This window comes from Salmo trutta, chromosome 32, assembly GCF_901001165.1.
Source record: "Salmo trutta chromosome 32, fSalTru1.1, whole genome shotgun sequence".
NCBI lineage: Eukaryota > Metazoa > Chordata > Actinopteri > Salmoniformes > Salmonidae > Salmo > Salmo trutta.
In genome coordinates this window covers 18544868-18562292 of record NC_042988.1, presented here as the reverse complement: position 1 = coordinate 18562292, position 17425 = coordinate 18544868, and the positions used below count along the sequence as shown (strand labels likewise).

Here is a 17425-nt window from a genome sequence, read left to right as displayed (position 1 = left end):
CTCAGCCCAGAAAGGATGTCTTCGACAGGGTGCGAGGTTGGCATTTGTTGGGCCTCGGGGGGAATGGGTCCTCTTGCTCCTGGCTAATGGCGCTAGCTTTTTCTGAAGCTAGCTGCTTCTTGGAGGCTTTTTCCGTCGCTAGTGCTCGAGTCCGGGTAAAAATGTCACCTGTAATGTCGACTTTTGTAGCCGCCATGACTTTTTGACTAAAGCTAAAGGAGTTTAAACTTGAAGTGGAGGTAAGATTAGGAATTGGAAACTACTTGTGCGGAGCTCTTAGTTCATGCGGCAATCTTGTTCAAGTGTCACGTGATCCCCAAACACATTTTCAATAAGAGCAGCTGTTTAAACAAAGGTTAGCCAATGTGTTGGCAAACATTTATGTCCAAGTCAAGAAAGCTTACCAGCAGCCAGCAGCACTTTTCCCACATTTTGTTACATTACAGCCTTATTCTAAAATGCAGGTAGCCTAGTGGTTAGAGCATTGGGCCAGTAACCAAAAGGTTGCTGGATCGAATTCCCAAGTTGACAAGGTAAAAATCTGTCGTTCTGCCCCTGAACAAGGTAGTTAACCCACTGTTCTCCGGCCGGCCGTCATTTGAAATAAGAATATGTTTTTAACTGACTTGCCTAGTTAAAATAAAGACAAAAATAAAGACAGAAATACCCCATAATGACAAAGCAACAACAGGTTTGCAAATTTATAAAACATAAAAAACAGAAATACCTTATTAGTATTCAGATCCTTTGCTATGAGAATCGAAATTGAGCTCAGGTGCATCCTGTTTCAAAAGGATCCACTTTCTTCAACCCGTCTTATTTCCTCTTTATCTTCAGTACTTCATGTACTGAGTGTGGATTGTGGTAGTATTTAATGGACTCCTATTCCTCTACCCATCGCCTCTCTCTCGTGTCTTCCTCTCCATCAGATAGCATGTCAGTGATTCAGGATGTTGACCCTCACAGTAACCTCTGGAGTGTGTGGCTGTCACTCTTCATGATACCACTTGGTCAGTAAGTCAGTGTGCTCAACCAAGCCTTAAGCTGCCCTCTTCTTTAATCTATTGATACAACTCTAAATCCACAGTGCTCAACTCCATTCAATCTGTTCTCATTTTCATCCATTTCATCTACTCTTTTACCCCTCCTGTCTTCCCGCTTTCTCTCAAACTGGCCACACTCTCCTAATACCACCAGTTTGAATATAGTGTGCCAGATATAGTTTACTAGCATCACCGCCTGAACTCCAATCTAGCGACTTTCAAAGTAAAATGTATGACTTCACATTACTTGAACATTAATTACACTGTATGATGTATTTAATCTCACAAATAAGAAACTCCTGGACAAATTCTATTCCCACAGACATGTTCCTGGTAGTTAGTCGCTGAGAGACTTTCCATAGAACTTTACCAGAATGGTAAATCTCCCATCTGTTTTTCCTCAGAACATCCTGAATAAATAGCATCTTTTTACTATTTTATTTATTGTAAGGTCTTGATTCAATCCGTAGTGCTGAAGATCCACGCTGTAGCGCAATTGAAATGTAAAGGCCCAGCGGAATCAAAATTCTGTTTTGCCTGTGTCTTATATCATATGGTACAACAGCTGTAAAGGCGTGAAAAAATTTGATCTGTGTTAGTTTCTGGTTGGAAATACACTGAACAAAAAATATAAACACAACATGCAACAATTTCAAAGATGTTACATAGTTACAGTTCATATAAAGAAATCAGTCAACTTAAATAAACTCTAATCTATAGCTGTCACATTTGTTTTTATTTTATTTCACCTTTACTTAACCAGGTAGGCCAGTTGAGAACAAGTTCTCATTTACAACTGCGACCTGGCCAAGATAAAGCAAAGCAGTGCGACACAAACAACAACAGAGTTACACATGGAATAAACAAACATACAGTCAATAACACAATAGAAAAGTCTATATACAATGTGTGCACATGACTGGGGCGTGGATCAGAAAAACAGTCAGTAACTGGTTTGACCACCATTTGCCTCATGCAACGCGACACATTTCCTTCAAATAGAGTTGATCAGGCTGTTGATTGTGACTTGTGGAATGTTGTCTCACTCCTCTTCAATGGCTGTGCGAAGTTGCTGGATATTGGCGGGAACTGGAACACGCTGTCGTACATGTCGATCCAGAGCATCCCAAACATGCTCAATGGGTGATATGTCTGGTGAGCATGCAGGCCATCGAAGAACTGGGACATTTTCAGCTTCCAGGAATTGCGTACAGATCCTTGTGACATGGTGCCGTGCACTATAATGCTGAAGCATGAGGTGATGGCGGTGGATGAATGGCACGACAATGAACCTCAGGATCTCATCACGGTATCTCTGCATTCAAATTGCCATCAATAAAATGCAATTGTGTTCATTGTCCGTAGCTTATGCCTTCCCATACCATAACCCCATCGCCACCATGGATCACTCTGTTCACAACTTTGACATCAGCAAACCACTCGCCCACACAACACCATACACGGCGTCTGCCCGATAGAGTTTAAACCGGGATTCATTCATGAAGAACACACTTCTTTAGTGTGCCAATGGCCATCGAAGGTCAGCATTTGCCCACTGAAGTCAGTTACGATGCAGAACTACAGTCAAGACCCTGATGAGAACGACGAGCACGCAGATGAGCTTCCCTGAGACGGTTTCTGACAATTTGGGCAGAAATGATTTTCATCAGCTGTCTGGGTGGCTGGTCTCAGACGATCCCACAGGTGAAGCCAGATGTGGAGGTCCTGGGCTGGCGTGGTTACACATGGTCTGTGGTTGTGAGGCTGGTTGGACGTACTGCCAAATTCTCTAAAACGACATTGGAGGCGTCTTATGGTAGAGAAATGAACACAAAATTGTATGGCAACAGCTCTGGTGGACATTCCTACAGTCTGCATTCCAATTGCACACTCCCTTATGACATCTCTGGCAATGTGTTGTATGATAAAACTGCACATTTTAGAGTGGCATTTTGTTCCCAGCACAAGGTGCACCTGTGTAATGATCCTGCTCTTAAATATCTTGGCAAAGGAGAAATGCTAACAGGGATGTATTTAAATTATATATATATATATATATATATATATATATCTTTATTTAACTAGGCAATTCAGTTAAGAACAAATTCTTATTTACAATGACGGCCTACCCCGGCCAAATCATATCCAAGACAACGCTGGGCCAATTGCGCGCCGCCCTATGGGACTTCCAATCACAGCCGTTTGTGATACAGCCTGAAATCGAACCAGGGTCTGTAGTGACACCTCTAGCACTGAGATGCAGTGCCTTAGACTGCTGCACCACTCGGGAGCCCCGTAAACATGTTGTCCCAAACATTTCAGAGAAATAAGCTTTTTGTGCTTATGTAAAATTTCTGGCTGCATTGGGCCTTTAAAAAAGTTAATTTCCGTTTGAGCTGACATATGCAGTGTTCACCGTGAATGCAGTCTCCGTGAACACAGGAACATTGCCTTTAAATTTCAATCATGCTGTAGTGCGGATCTTCAGCGCAACAGATTGAATCGAGCCCTTGGGGTTTTCAGGAAAGTGGTGAGCTGGCTCCAACCACAAGGAGCTCTTCATCGACATTAAGGAAAAAACAGAACTACACAACACACATCCATGATGAAACATACAGTACAGTACTCAAAACACCATGATGTCAAAACACATACTAGCATCCCTACTGAATTTCAAGGAGACATGCAGAGGGACAGACACTCATAACTCAAAAATGTGTTACTTTTAAGACAATATGGCGACCATGCTTCAACCAAAACGTAGTGCACAATTCTCAGCACATTTCTGACATTTGGTTTCTGAATGACATTTGTGACTGAACGCATCACTCACACTTGGGTCTGATATGTGGAGCCAGATTTAATCCTCACTTGAATATAGTGAACCTGAGGCTCACTGTCAGCGGTACACAATTTAAGACACAGCAGGAGTGAGAAGAGTGTGTGCGTGTGAGAGAGAAAGAGACTGAGAAGAAAAGGAATGACAGAATGAAAGGAGAGTCTATTGGGCTGAGAACCCAGAAAGGATCTTCCTCTCCAATAAAAACAAATTAAGTTTGAATTAAAAAAATGAATGGCTTAATTGGACAACAGTACAATGTGAAATATTCAAAAGGATAGCATTCTTTGAAGCATTTAGTAAGTGTATTCATAGTTCATATACATATTGACAGGTTTCTAATACAGCATGTTTTCAATATCATACTTGTTTTCTTTCAGTTCAACATTTTTTTTTACAAGTACAATAATAAAAAATGATAGACAACACCACGTACGACTCACTTTTTTAGTTTATGGCAACGCTTCTTTTGAATGCATTTAGCATATCTTGATCCATATCTTAAGTGTCATTGAGAAATGAACCTATTAAAGTACTCAGGATATACTGACTCTCGTTCCACAGTAAAGGTGGGGACTCCCAGTCCCAGTCATTCCAAAAACCCTCTAGATTCCAAAAGGTTTTGGTAATGCTCGTTAGAATTTTGTCAGACAAATGTGACTTTCTTTTCACATAAAACCCCACCCATATACTGAACAGGGTCCACCACAACGAAAACACTTGGTTTACCTGTCAAGTGACGTCTTCTCCCAATCCACATGGTCAAAGATGGCAGGCATGCATTAGTCAATATTGTGATCTCCTCCTGTCAGGGTTCAATTGTTCTCTCAGCACATTATGAATATTTTGTTTGAAAAATAAGATCATGTCCATTCGATTTTCATGAATACTATCTGTACCGTAAAAACCCCAAGGATGAAAAATAAGAACACTTTTCAAAGGACCAAAAATGGACACTCAAATCCACATTTTCACACACATTCACTCTTATACATACGCACTTTGAAAGGCAACAAATGTCCATTCTCCAAGGCAACAATGTCTTTGTGGCAACTCGGCCTTGACATTCCAAATGATGTCATTCTGGCACCTCCCTCTCCAGGAATGATAAAATATCCGATGTTTGATAAATGTTGACAAAATATAAATGGAGATACATCCATTTCAGTAAATACTGATGCAGATACAAAATAATAATGATAACTAAAATAATGATTATGAAGGTTATGATAAAATACTACATGAAGTAGATACATTGCCTCTCCTTTCCTTCCAACTATAATGTCAACTTTTCACCCCAACGCTCTCTTATAGTCCTCTGGGTGGGTTGTTCCGAATACTCTGATTCATAACATTTGGACAAAAAAACATGATCAATAAAATGACTAGAGCCATGATGGAAAGAAGATTTTGAAGGTATTTCCAGAAATGCAAAGTTTGCCTAGAGAGGCTGTTTGTTTCTTTTAAGAGGAAGTTCCTTTCTGTTCCGTCACTCGCAATGTCTCGTTCTGTCCCACCTTGGTCTTCCTTTTTAGTCTTCCTCAGCGTTGCTTTGATCTGTTTTTCTTTTTAAAGTAAGGAGTTTTTCTTTTTCTTAAATGTTTTTAAGTTAATCCCTGTTCAGAAATGTTACAATCCTCTTTTTTCTCCGTCATCATAGTCCATCCGTCAAAAGATGCACGTCCCATCCTGTTTAGGGCTGTTTGTTTCACTGACAATCCTCATCGTCCAAGCATACCTAGGAAAGGATACAAAAAGCAAGTGTGTATTGACACCAGGGATTAAACAACCCTGTGTGTGGTCGAAACAGTGGGCATCTCCAAATCTATGATGAGCAGAATACTTTATTTTTTAACTTTATGCTACCTTGAAGCTTATGATATAAACAAAAATAATAAGCAGCCCTGGGCTAATAAATACTTGGCTTCATCTTTAACAGACACTTTTTTTGGTTTAACAATTTGCTAATTTGAGGATCATTTGGGGGGGATATGAACACAAACAAATAGAACAGGGTGCTCAGTCTCAAACAAATATTAGTCTTTTCAAATCCTTCAGAGTTGCAACGTCGCACCACTGCCTTTTAAAAACTTACCGATCCTATACTCCTGCGTCTCTTCCTCCTCAGTGTCTCTCTCAGCCTCTTTCAGACTGCTCAAGGTACACAGATTTAGCTGGCTGGCTGCTCTGGGGAAACTGCAGAATATAAGAGGGGGTGGGGGAGGTGCAAAGGAGAGAAGGTAATTCAAGTGGTAATTAGTTTCAACTATAGTGGCAGAATTTAGTTTCTTAATAACTATAGTAACATAACTTAGTTTCTTAATAACTATAGTGGCATCATTTTGTTTCTTAATAACTATAGTGGCACATGAAATAAAGGAATTTTAAATATATTAACACAATGAAGAGTCACAAATATTTGGTTTCCCTAGGAATTATATATTAACCAACCTCTCCCTTTTTACCTTGTGCTTCGGACATCGTAGTGAAAAGTTATCTTCATTCAGAGAGCAGTCTGAGGAGAGGTGAAGGAAAAGTGATACAAATGACATAACCATCAACTCAGAAAATTATAACACTCAATATAATTGGGTACTATTGTTATAGTTATAGTAGGCAGTGGGAGGTAAGGTTTAGGGCACAGCATATGAGTAATGAGGAACTGTTTTGCTGCTCTTACCTGCATCCATGGCACATGGGTAGTGATATCTCAGTGTGCAGCCTTTGCTGTAACAGCCAAGGGTTGAGCCAACCATTTCACAATATGAGCAGACCTGAACACAGACAGACATAACATAGAGAATAACAGAAGAAAGTGCAAAAATCGATTAAACTTAGAACTGTGGACTTCTGAGAACTGCTTTAGGTATATTGAGCTGAAAAAAATCTCTATATAGCAACCAATATCATTACATTGTATACTGTATAGACATCAACAACAAAAAAGATTACTCACTGTGTCTCTGGCACCATCTAGTGCCTCCTGTAGGCCATACAGTCTTCCATTGACCAGGTAAACCCCACTGGTCCAGACCATGCATGCCTCATGCACCCACAGCTCCTCTGGGTCTATAGGCATCTGAGGAAGTTGGGCCAGCTGTGCCAAAGGCCCAAGGGAGTCCAAGGTTGGGGGAGGAGGCTGGAATGGCAATGAGGCTTTGCTGTTGGATGGTACCATTCTTGGGGAATCCTCACTGGATTTCTGTCTCCTTTTAAATCTCGGGTGCGAGGTCAGCTTTCTGTGTTGTGGCCTTTGTTGAGTGTCTTCTGTCTGCTGTTGCTGGCATGGTTGGTTTTGCTGACTGTAAGTGGGATCATTCTGAAGTTCGGGTTGTTTCCTTAGCTCAGTAACTGGTTTTAACTCTGGAGGCATGTCCCACTTAAGAACTGTTGTCTTGTTGGTCGTGGTTTTAGCAAGTTTGCTGGCCAGATAAAGCATCTCCCCTCCACCTGCTGGAGAGGCAGTGCCAACAGCAGTGGCAGGGGAAGTTGTATTTGTCTCTTGACTGAACATGCAATCACTATAAGTTGAGGACTTGATAGTTGGCACATCTTGTAGTTCACGGCCCTGGGTGGTCAACACATTTGAAATGGTGTCTAGATTTTGCACATTTCTACTCATCCCAGTAGTTACAAGACTCTGTCGAATCTGGGGCTGATTCTTGGGAAGCCTTGTAGCATATTCAGGAGGGTAGTAAGGTCCATAGAGATCCCCAAGGTTTTTGTAATTGGCCCATTTCTGGCACAGGCAGCAGAGAAGACGGCCAGAATGAATGGATTCAGTAATCACAGGGCCTGGTAGAAGGTACTCAGATGAAGGTAGAACCTTTCCTGCCTGGAGGGCAGAGTCTACATCCTCCAGTTCCCTCTTCTCTTTGACCCTCTCAATTTCTCCGTCTCTCCTAGGCAGTTGAGACAAAAGAGCTGAGGTCAAAAGAGCTTCAATACCACTACTGCTTGCTTTCCCTCCAACTGCTCCACGCTCTCCCTTCATCTTTTCCTCTTCACCATTCACAATTGTGCACACGGCTCCTATCTCAGCTACTTTCCTCTCCACATGTATGTATGGAGCAAAGGCACACTTGCTATTATCAGGTAAAACTCTGCTGTTATCAAAATATTCCCCTGCTCTTGTAGCCGCCTCCAGGTCATCTTTGGCCGCCGCTGCTGCTACTCCTCTTCTTCTCCTCCTCTGCCTGCCTCTTGATCCCACCACCTCACTCTCGTCTTTCACCCCCCCTTGTTTCTGGCAGACTGATTTCACCTCCGTCTCTGGCTGAGTGTCCTCACTTTCAGCATCCACTTTTACTGCTTGGGTCAAGACTGGTGGAATCTCAGGAGGAGTCATTTTCTGATCAGTCGGAGGAGTGACTGATGAGGCAGAGGCTGTAGTGCTAGGGCTTGGGGCTACCTGTGGGCTAACAGTTGCAGGAGATTGAATGGGTGGGCCAGACAGAGCACTTGGGCTCACATTCTGTGCCTGGGCCTGGGTGGCTTGAGCACGTTTTTGCTTATTCACACTTCCAACAGGCCTTCCCTTCTTCTTGCCTGATGGGAAATAGCCTTTGGGTACAGAATTGTCTGATTGTTTGGAATCTTGTGGTGACCCTGTCATTGCCAAAGATGACCTTGGAGAAGTTTGATGTGGCTGTCTTAGTAAGTGCCCTTGAGCCTGACTGTGGTGTGGTGGGGTGGTTCCATAATAGTCACTCCTACTGTAATCCTCAAATCCAATCCCAGTTTCTTCAAGTTTTTGTCTCAGAAGGTTAGCAGCAGATTGTTCACCTCTTCGAGTCTCAAGTTGCTGGTAAGTATTAGTGAAATGTTGAATATCAGACAAGGCAGATGAAGAAGGTGGGGGGGAGCCCTGTACTGGACAAGGTAGTGGTGGAGGTGGGGGTAAGGGCCCTAACAAGGTGAAGTCAGCAGGTATCTCTTTATCTCTATCACCAGTACTAGATGCTGCAGTCCCTAACCCAAAGTCAAAGTCTGGCTGCAAAGGTCTTGTAACAGTTCCTGTGGTGCCACGTTTAAGAACTTGTGATGTCTGGTGAGGATCACAAGGGTATGCGGTGGGAGGTAACAGTCCAGTCTCATCAACCCCTCTGTAGGGCATAATGTCACTTAATGAGAGACTTTCATCTAGATAAGGTAAACATTCCTCTTCGTCCTGTGTGTCAGTAAACTGTGACATTTCAGTGTGAGAAAATCCAGCAAAATCATTTGAGTCAACATCGGCATGGCCGCTGTTAGTAGATTTCTTCACATTTGGTGTAATTTTCTGAACAATAGCCTCCAGTTTCAAACCTCTCCCTTTTCTTTGAGGCAGACTCTTTTTACCCTGAACAGGTGAGGAGGATTGTGAATAAGTGCTTTGTCCAGGTGTGGGACAAGGAGTATTAGGTGAACCAAGTGTAGTTATATCTGAACTGGATGAGTCATCGTCATTTTGGAGGCTGGATTCAGAGTAGGCCAAAGGTGAGTGATATGAACTAGGGGCACTCCTTTGCTGTGATACATCCTGATGCTGCCTCTTGGCAGGGATAGGGGAAATGAAAGATCGAACTCTCCTCCTCAACATTAATGGATTAGTGTCCCCAGAACCCCCAGTTTTATTTGGTCGATGGCTCTGTGGCATCACGGAATTGACATTGCCACCAATACTGTGACCAACTGTTTTCATGGAATTAGGTGTAGGTGTTGGATGGAGTGATTTAAAGATGTCCTCTGTAACCACTTGGGAGACAGGTGATTCAAGAATGTTGGAGACTGGTGAAGCTGTTGGAACCAATTGGGGGGCAACAGACCCAAGAGGAGCAGCAGGAGGTGGCTGTTGACTTCTCTGGTAAGGGTCCCCCTCCAACATCCCTACACTCGCTCTACCAGAGTGTGTTGACTCCCACATTTTCATGTCATAGTAAGTGTTCTGATGAGGAACTTGCTGTTTAGCGAATGGTTGGCGATTGTGCAAAATGTCAGTTGGAGATTGCATCCTTTGTCTCTGCTCTGAATGACTGAGTTTATGTCTACCTGGAGAAGTACTGGACTGCATCATATCCTTGGTGGGTCTATTAATGGTAGCTGCCCAATCAAGTCTGTCATCCAAGTCATGAGCATGGAGGTGAGTATACATTTGTAATTTGTTTGCGGCTTGTGGGTTTTGTAATTGAACTTGGGGTGAGTGGTAGGGATTGTGAAAATGGGGGTTACGTGGCATCATATTGCCCTCTCTTGTATCACCAAACCTGGAACCAGGAAAGCCACTGGCATGCCCTGTAGATAAATCTACACCATGTGGGTATGACTGACGTCTTGATGGTGGAGACAGAGGGTTAGTGGTAGAGGGATAGTGAGAGGTTTGCTGCAGATGTCGAGAGGGCATGGTGGTGGTCAAATCAATCTTACCTCTTCTAAGAGGCTCTGAATTCATAACCACAGATGGGTGTAAAGCCTTGTTATGATGCTCAACATCGGTTTCCTTGGTTGTAAGACCACTATGATGGACAGCCTCTGCAGTGTCCTTTGATGCTACCTTCACTCCAACCTCTTTTTTATCTCCCATCTCCTTACTGTTCCCTAGATCATTTGTTGATGGCAGTTGGATCACAGAGGCACCAATTGGACTTTTTTCCCGCTCTCTTTCACGTTCCCCATCCCTTTCTGGTGTACTGTGGCGATTGGGACAAACATCACATATAACAGAGCGGCGCTCTTTAGATGGAGGTAAAAGGGAGGACGTCAACATTTGAGACTCAATTTGACCTATGGTTCCAACACTGCCTGCTAGCGGCTCTGTTTCCTGCAATAGGAGTTCCTGTACAGCTGACGATGAGCTGGGCAGACCTGAAGGGGGTTTCCTGTGAGGTAACGAGTAGTCAGCTAAATTGATGTGTTTTGGTGGAGGTCCAGACAAAAACTCTGTAGACTGTGGCATATGGGTGGGGTGACGCTGCGGTGTTGCCATTTTATTTTTCTCTGAAGAAGCACTGTGAGATCCCTTAGTATCTACTCCTTCAGACCTCAAGGAGGATTGAGGTGATTCTGGTACAAAATCAGATCCAGGCCCCTGGCGCTGATTTAGTTGAAGAGGCTTTCCAGGGCTGGTTATTCGGGAGGGGTGGGAAGTGACCTCTCCAACTCCAGTTTGGGTTCTCATACTTTCAGCCATGCCATAAGGATGCCTGGTTTGGTACTGTTGCCGAGTCATATTTTGAGCCTGGAGATGGGCAGTTAGTGCCTGTTCAGATCGCCCATAGCGTCGGTCTAAGTGATAACCCTGTAGAACCTCCTGCAAGAGGCTTGGAAATGGATGCTGGAGTTGAGAATTATCATCATGTCCTCTTGCACCTGATCCTTCTCTTCTCCTCACTGATCCCTCAACTGTAGTACCTGCGACATCCTTGGTGTGTTCAGGGCCATAATTGGGCTTTGGCTGATGGAAGCCTTGATACCTTGAATTTGATCCCGTTACACTCCCTGGAATAGGTCTCCCCCTGTTCTTCAAACCCATGGCAGCACCATGTGGTGACTCTTGGTAACCATATTTTTGAGGACCTGAGGGGGGATGATTTTGAGGGACAGAACGCCCAAAGTTAGATTTCTGGGGAACTTCATGATGAGAGGAATATACACTCAAATCCATTCCTTCCTCCCCATTATGACGACTAGACTCTCTAAAGAAGCTGTCTGAATGTTTCACCTCTATGCAGTTGTCTTGTGCATGTGTAGCTTTTTCTGGATTATTTACCTCACAACGAGTTGACACAATAACACCCACTCCACCAGCATTTGGCTGTTCCTCAATATTTTGATCTTGACTGGAGTTGTCCAAATCTCGTGTCTTACATCGTTTTCCGTCCTTCTCATCGGCCTTTTTGTTACGCAAGGAAGATCGATCCAATTTATTTTCTTTGTCCTGCCCATCGGGTCGCATGTGTCCCTCTCGGGTCTGCTCTCCATGGGGGCCTTTTTCAATTTTTTCAATCATCCCTCCACTTTCATCTTTAATTCCTTCATATTTAATTTCCCTTGTTTTCCTAAGCCCATTTTTAGTATTAACATCAGTGGCACCAGGCTCAGAAACACAGTTTGGGTGGAACTGAGGAGCAGGAGGGGGAATGGGGCATGAGGGAGTAGAGGAAACGGGAGGGTGAGAATGTACGCATGGACCAGGCTCAGCAGATTGAGGAGCAGAGGAGGGAGATGACGATGAAGGTGTCCGGGTTTCAGTTGTCTTTCTTTCAGAAACATCTGATGGATTCAGAGATTGTTTTGTAGAAGATTCCGTGAACATCATCTTCCCTTGTGAACCCTGATCCCTCTTTCCAGTATGGGATTGATTTTTACTTGAACCCATGGACATTTGACTCTGAGATGGAGGAGGATAGTAGCCAGTTGGTTCTGATCCACTGCTTGCGCCACTCATCTGCCGCATTCTAGATTTTTCCCCCACAGAAATCGGCTCATCTCGTTCCTCTTTGGCCCTTGATGATACTCTTTCGGACACCAGAAAGGAATCTTCATCACCTCCAGCCTCAGAGCTAGCACCTTCACCACCACCTATCCCACTGCTTGAGGCAGCACTGACACTTCGACTCCTTGGTTGAGTAGAGGGAATGGCTTGTAATGCCTGCAGCATTTGACTTTGTCCATCTTTCCCCCTTCTATGTGACATTAATGTGTCAGTGAGAAGCATATGTTGCACTGTATTGGGTAAATTCGCTACCTGTGATGTCAACGCATTTAGACTGTTCAAGCCAGGATCTTGCATGAGTTTGTCAAGAGGAGAAGATGAATAGACAGACGAGGATGACCCTTCTTCATGTGATCCTTTTCCTGTACCTGCAGCAATTCTGCTTCGGTTTGAGACTAAGTGACCACCTCCAGCGCTTGTATTCAGACCAGTAGCTTTGTTACTGCCACTGCTGCCACAACTACTGATGCTGCTGTTGGAGTTGGGTGTTGGACTCAACTGAGGCATAGTCTGCAATAACCGACCACGGCAACTACGAGGATTTGGGGGAGGAGGATGTGATGGAACATGTGGGGGACATGAAGGGTTTCCATGACCTTCTGAGACACCCATCAACGGGGAAGGTGAGGAGCTACAACTGGGAGACTGCACTGCAGAGGCAGCTGGAGAGGGGTTAGATATAGGGCTGAAGTTTTGGTTAATCTGGCCCTGTTGGGGTTGAGAGTGCATTGGCGATTTGGCCATTTCTTGACACGGTTGTTGAGGCATTCCGGGATTGGTGGATTGGTGATGTTTAGAGTATACAGAACCTGGTGGAGGGGCATGATGCTGCATTTTGAGAGAGTTGTCATAACCTATTCCTAAATTGTGCTGAGAATTGCGGTGCTGGAGGGTGGCTTGTTTGTGGAGTGGATGAGTTTGTGGGGAGTATGAGGGATAACTTGAAGAGTGGTAACTCTTTGCAACATTCTCCAGTGATCCAACATTGTTTGTTGTAGCTGAACTTGAAATTGAGTTTGAATTAGAGTTCATATTAGGAGAGTTGTTGACTTTAGGTTCAAATCCACCACCACTGCTGGCCCCATCATGATATCTCTGTGGTGGGGAGCTGTACATTCCTGATGACCCTGTGGATGCACTACCCTGTGGGGAGTAGTGTGAGAACTGTGGAGGCATTCTGTGTCCAGAGATGGGATAAGTCCTATGCTGCTGTCCATGTTGCAGAACTTGATGGGCAGGGTAATTCTGTCCATGTTGGCGGTGCTGCATCTGAGGCCCTGATGCTGGCTGCATAGCAGGGTTCTGACCCATTTTGTACTGATGGGAGGGGGAAAATGCTCCAGCACCACTGCTGCCACTGCTACTACCACCGGAGACGGCCGTCGAACCATAGTCCAAAGGATAGGGAGACATCATCCCGGAGGACAATCCGGAGCTAGTTCCAGTTTGTCTGTATTGCTGAGGTATATGTCCATCCATATTTGAGTACCCAAAACCTGCCCCATATGCCATACCTCCTCTTCTATGTCTGTCCTTTCCACCCATTGCAAAATAATAATCCATTGTTTCCTTTTGGTAAGGGTTGCTACTACTGCCACTGTGAATATTACCGTGTGATGATTCCCCAGCTCTGTTTCTTGCATCATAAGCAAGCATATGGCCAGCCTGACTAGGGTGGTGGTGCCCTCGATGGAGTAGGTGTCGACTGTGAGGGTTTGGGGGTGTTTGCTGTTGCATCCCAGTGTAGTCGTCTGTCATCCTTGGGGATATCTGGGGATCTGTTGACTGTGGTGGGTAAGAGGAGCCACCTCCACCCCTACTAGTAAATCCAGGAGGAAGAGCTGGAGGTGCTGGACTGTTGGGGAAATTCTGCATGTTTTGATGGATTTTTATGAATTGTTTGAGGGAATGTTTTTTGTTCCGTAATGGCAGTTACTGTGTCAGTTGACTTCGTAGGCTTGCAGTTAAATGGTGGAGAGTCTAACAAAGTCCAGCAGAGTTGAAGCAAGTGACTTTATCACAAATGTTTTATCATACTTGTAGCAGCAATTGAAGATGAAGCAAATACTGAATGCTTGAGCAGAAAATGACTAGTAATAATTTTCAATTAGATGCAACTCCAAAGAACTTCTGAAATCTGCTGCTGATGTAGAGTAACTCCATTATAGTTGTAATAATTAGAGAGCTGTGTTCAAATTACAACAAAATGTCAGTTTTTTTGTACTAAATGTAGTAGCGATTTCAATGTTAAAAAGATATGATACAGATGTTGCAGTTTGGCACTAAATGTGAAAATATCAAGTGCAAGAGAGACAACAGCACTTGAAATAATAGGCCTCAATGTCCTTTCCACTGTATAAGAGCACAGGCAAACAGAGTTAAGATAAAATTGCAGTGGGATTCAATGGTGTCCCATGTGCAAAAACTTCTCAAGAGTAACTGAGTCACTGCCTTTTAGACTTCTGGACTGCCATTGCAGAAATTATTCAGTTCTGGCAGGAGTAGCCTATGTGAAACAATAATGCTTCCCTCATGTAGGTTTGCATGTATTTGGCTAGTACCTGTGTAGAAACAGCCTTAGAAATGCTAACCAATACTTTCATCAAATAAATGTCTCAAACCAAAAGGGGAAAAAAATCCACTGATATTTGTGTGTTCTTGTTGAGATTAATACTTTTTTTCATTTTTTCGCATTCCCTTAGATTTTTGACGTATGCAGTTGGATTGTAGAAAAGTCTTTGGTCCCCAGTTTCCCCCAACTTGAGTTCTTCTTCACCAGTGTTTATCTTGGTGCTCTTCTATATCTCCATGTTCCTGTCTTACCTTATTTTCTTTTTCTTTCAATCATTATTCAAATTGACCATCTCCCATACCAATTTCCAAAAGTAAGGTTTCCATTTAATCAGCTTCTTCTTGTTTTTCTTTTGCAGTTTCTCTCCAGTATTTCCATCCATGTGAGTCCATCTCTCTTCAGTTGTTTACAGGAGTCCTGTGGAAATCTGAAAGAACAGAAAAAGAAACAAAAATAACTGTGTGTGCCACAACGACCACATAGCCTATACTGTACATAGGCTATTACATCCAAAAATGCTGTGTGGGTTTTTGTAGACAAAGTAAGTACAGTGGGTTTGTTGTTAACCATTGCATAACCCATTACTCTTTCTCACTGTGTTCCTTAACATATGCCACATGGTTTATTTTAGTATTGTACTAACTGTAGATCTTACTGTAGAAATAGTCACATATAATCTGCAATACAATTAAATCAGGTGTCAACATGTCCAACTTTATAACATCATACTGTAATTACACTACAGGCCCACCTGCCCATGTAACTACTATGTAAATAAACACACAGGTATTAGGGCACTTGTTGTAAAGTGGTATCAAACTAAAAAGTGCAAAACCACAACTATATGATTTTGAGGGGCAACATTTGTCCAGACGTCAACGGCGACAATATACCGTATTTGTATTGTGTCAACTGCTGTGCTTGTTCAATTCCTGATAACGCATGTAACTCAAACATCCTCAGAATTGCACAAAAATGAAAGGCACTAGAGTAAAAGGTAAATCCATATAAGTTCAATAATTTTTTGACCGCTTCCCTGTGAATTTAAACAAAACTTTCCATACATGTTTTCCCATGGAATAAGTGGTCATAAAGTGACTTTTTGGACCTGAATGCCAAAATATTCGGGAGACAGAGGTGCTCAAAGTTGACCCATTTTCCATACCCCACCACACCAAGAGACATTAGGTTAGGGACGATACCAGTATCACGATACTAACATGTTGTTAGTATTGCGGCAAGGGAAAAAAACACAAAGTGGATTTAAGTTATTTAGGAAAACAGCCCTAGTTTTGCAATATTGCGATACTGGTATCGTCCCGGCCCTATGAGACATGTCTTTATCACTGCAAATGATAAACGGTTGAGTTTGATATCATTTTAAAAGCTTACAAACAGTGTTGTCAAACTATTGTATAATTTCTTTGAGAAAAAAAAACTACATTAATTATTATTTGTTGTTGCTTAGACCCTACTTTACATCATCTGAAGTTTGTGTGTTGTGCCCGCCATCGGTTGAGACACAACATGCTAGAAATGTATTCATAGAATGACTAATCCCTTCAGACCACTGCAATTTAACTGGTACACCATTCAAATTTCATTTAAATTTGTACTTCTAATTACTACCACAAAGATGGCCGCCGGTCCACCCACCGTCAAATGTCAACTTAACTGGTCATGTCTATTCTATTATCTATATTTCAATAGGTTTCCTATGGAGGATTGACAGTGTTATTTAAACCAACTTATATTCCCATTCAAGTCAACATTCTCTAATGTGTGGACCTCCAACCATGTTTGTTGTACCATTTCAAAGTATAAATTTCATTATTTTTTTTATACATTTATCAGCCAAAACATGACGCCCACCCTGTATTCAAGAACATGTTGTGTCTCAACAGATGGTGAGCACAACACCAAAACCTCAGATGGTAATTAGATAAATCAATCAATTAGAAAACAGTTTGACAACCCTGTTTGTAAGCTTTTAAATATCAATCTCAATAGTTTATCGTTTCCAGTGAATGCAAAATAGGTAAACTTTGACCACATTTAATGACATTTTATTTAACCTTTATTTACCTTTGACCACATTTATCTCTTGAATGTTTTGGCATTCAGATCTAAAAAGTCACGTTCTGAGCACTTCTACAATTGGCAAATATTTATGAAAGGTTTCGTTCAAATCAAAAGGGGTGCTGTCAAAAAGTGATTGAATTCAAATGTATTTATCCAGAGGCCTAGCAGCATGAAGTCAAAACAGTGGCACAATAATGTCAAGATCCCAATGAATCCATGTAGGCCTACATGGATTGTACATGATTACAAATAATCTTATAAAGCTGTGGTAAGCCAGCCATGTGGTTTCTTATCACCTCACTAAATGAATAAAACAGGTTGGTATAGCTCAACGTAAATGTATTTAACAGCCTTCTAAGGCATTAAATCAACAGGGACTCTAATTATGGTGTGACGCCACTTTGATGGGGTCATCA

The 17425-nt window shown here is 42.7% G+C and overlaps 1 protein-coding gene across 2 annotated transcripts in view; it reads right to left on the bottom strand.

The window, feature by feature from the left end:
• Window positions 1-3890: 3890 nt before the first annotated feature.
• The window catches only part of LOC115171336 (transcription factor 20), a 28921-nt gene continuing 15386 nt past the window's right edge, over window positions 3891-17425 (bottom strand). Inside the window, exons 2-6 of one of the 2 annotated variants that reach the window (XM_029728051.1) lie at window positions 6839-15354; window positions 6563-6656; window positions 6348-6397; window positions 5978-6078; window positions 3891-5620 (exon numbers count right to left, since the gene is read on the bottom strand). In XM_029728051.1, coding sequence (XP_029583911.1) covers window positions 6019-6078; window positions 6348-6397; window positions 6563-6656; window positions 6839-14230 — 7596 coding nt within the window. In that variant the 5' untranslated portion in view covers window positions 14231-15354 and the 3' untranslated portion in view covers window positions 3891-5620; window positions 5978-6018. Of the gene's footprint in view, window positions 5621-5977; window positions 6079-6333; window positions 6398-6562; window positions 6657-6838; window positions 15355-17425 lie in introns of both variants that reach the window. The other variant, XM_029728050.1, reaches the window with a different exon arrangement.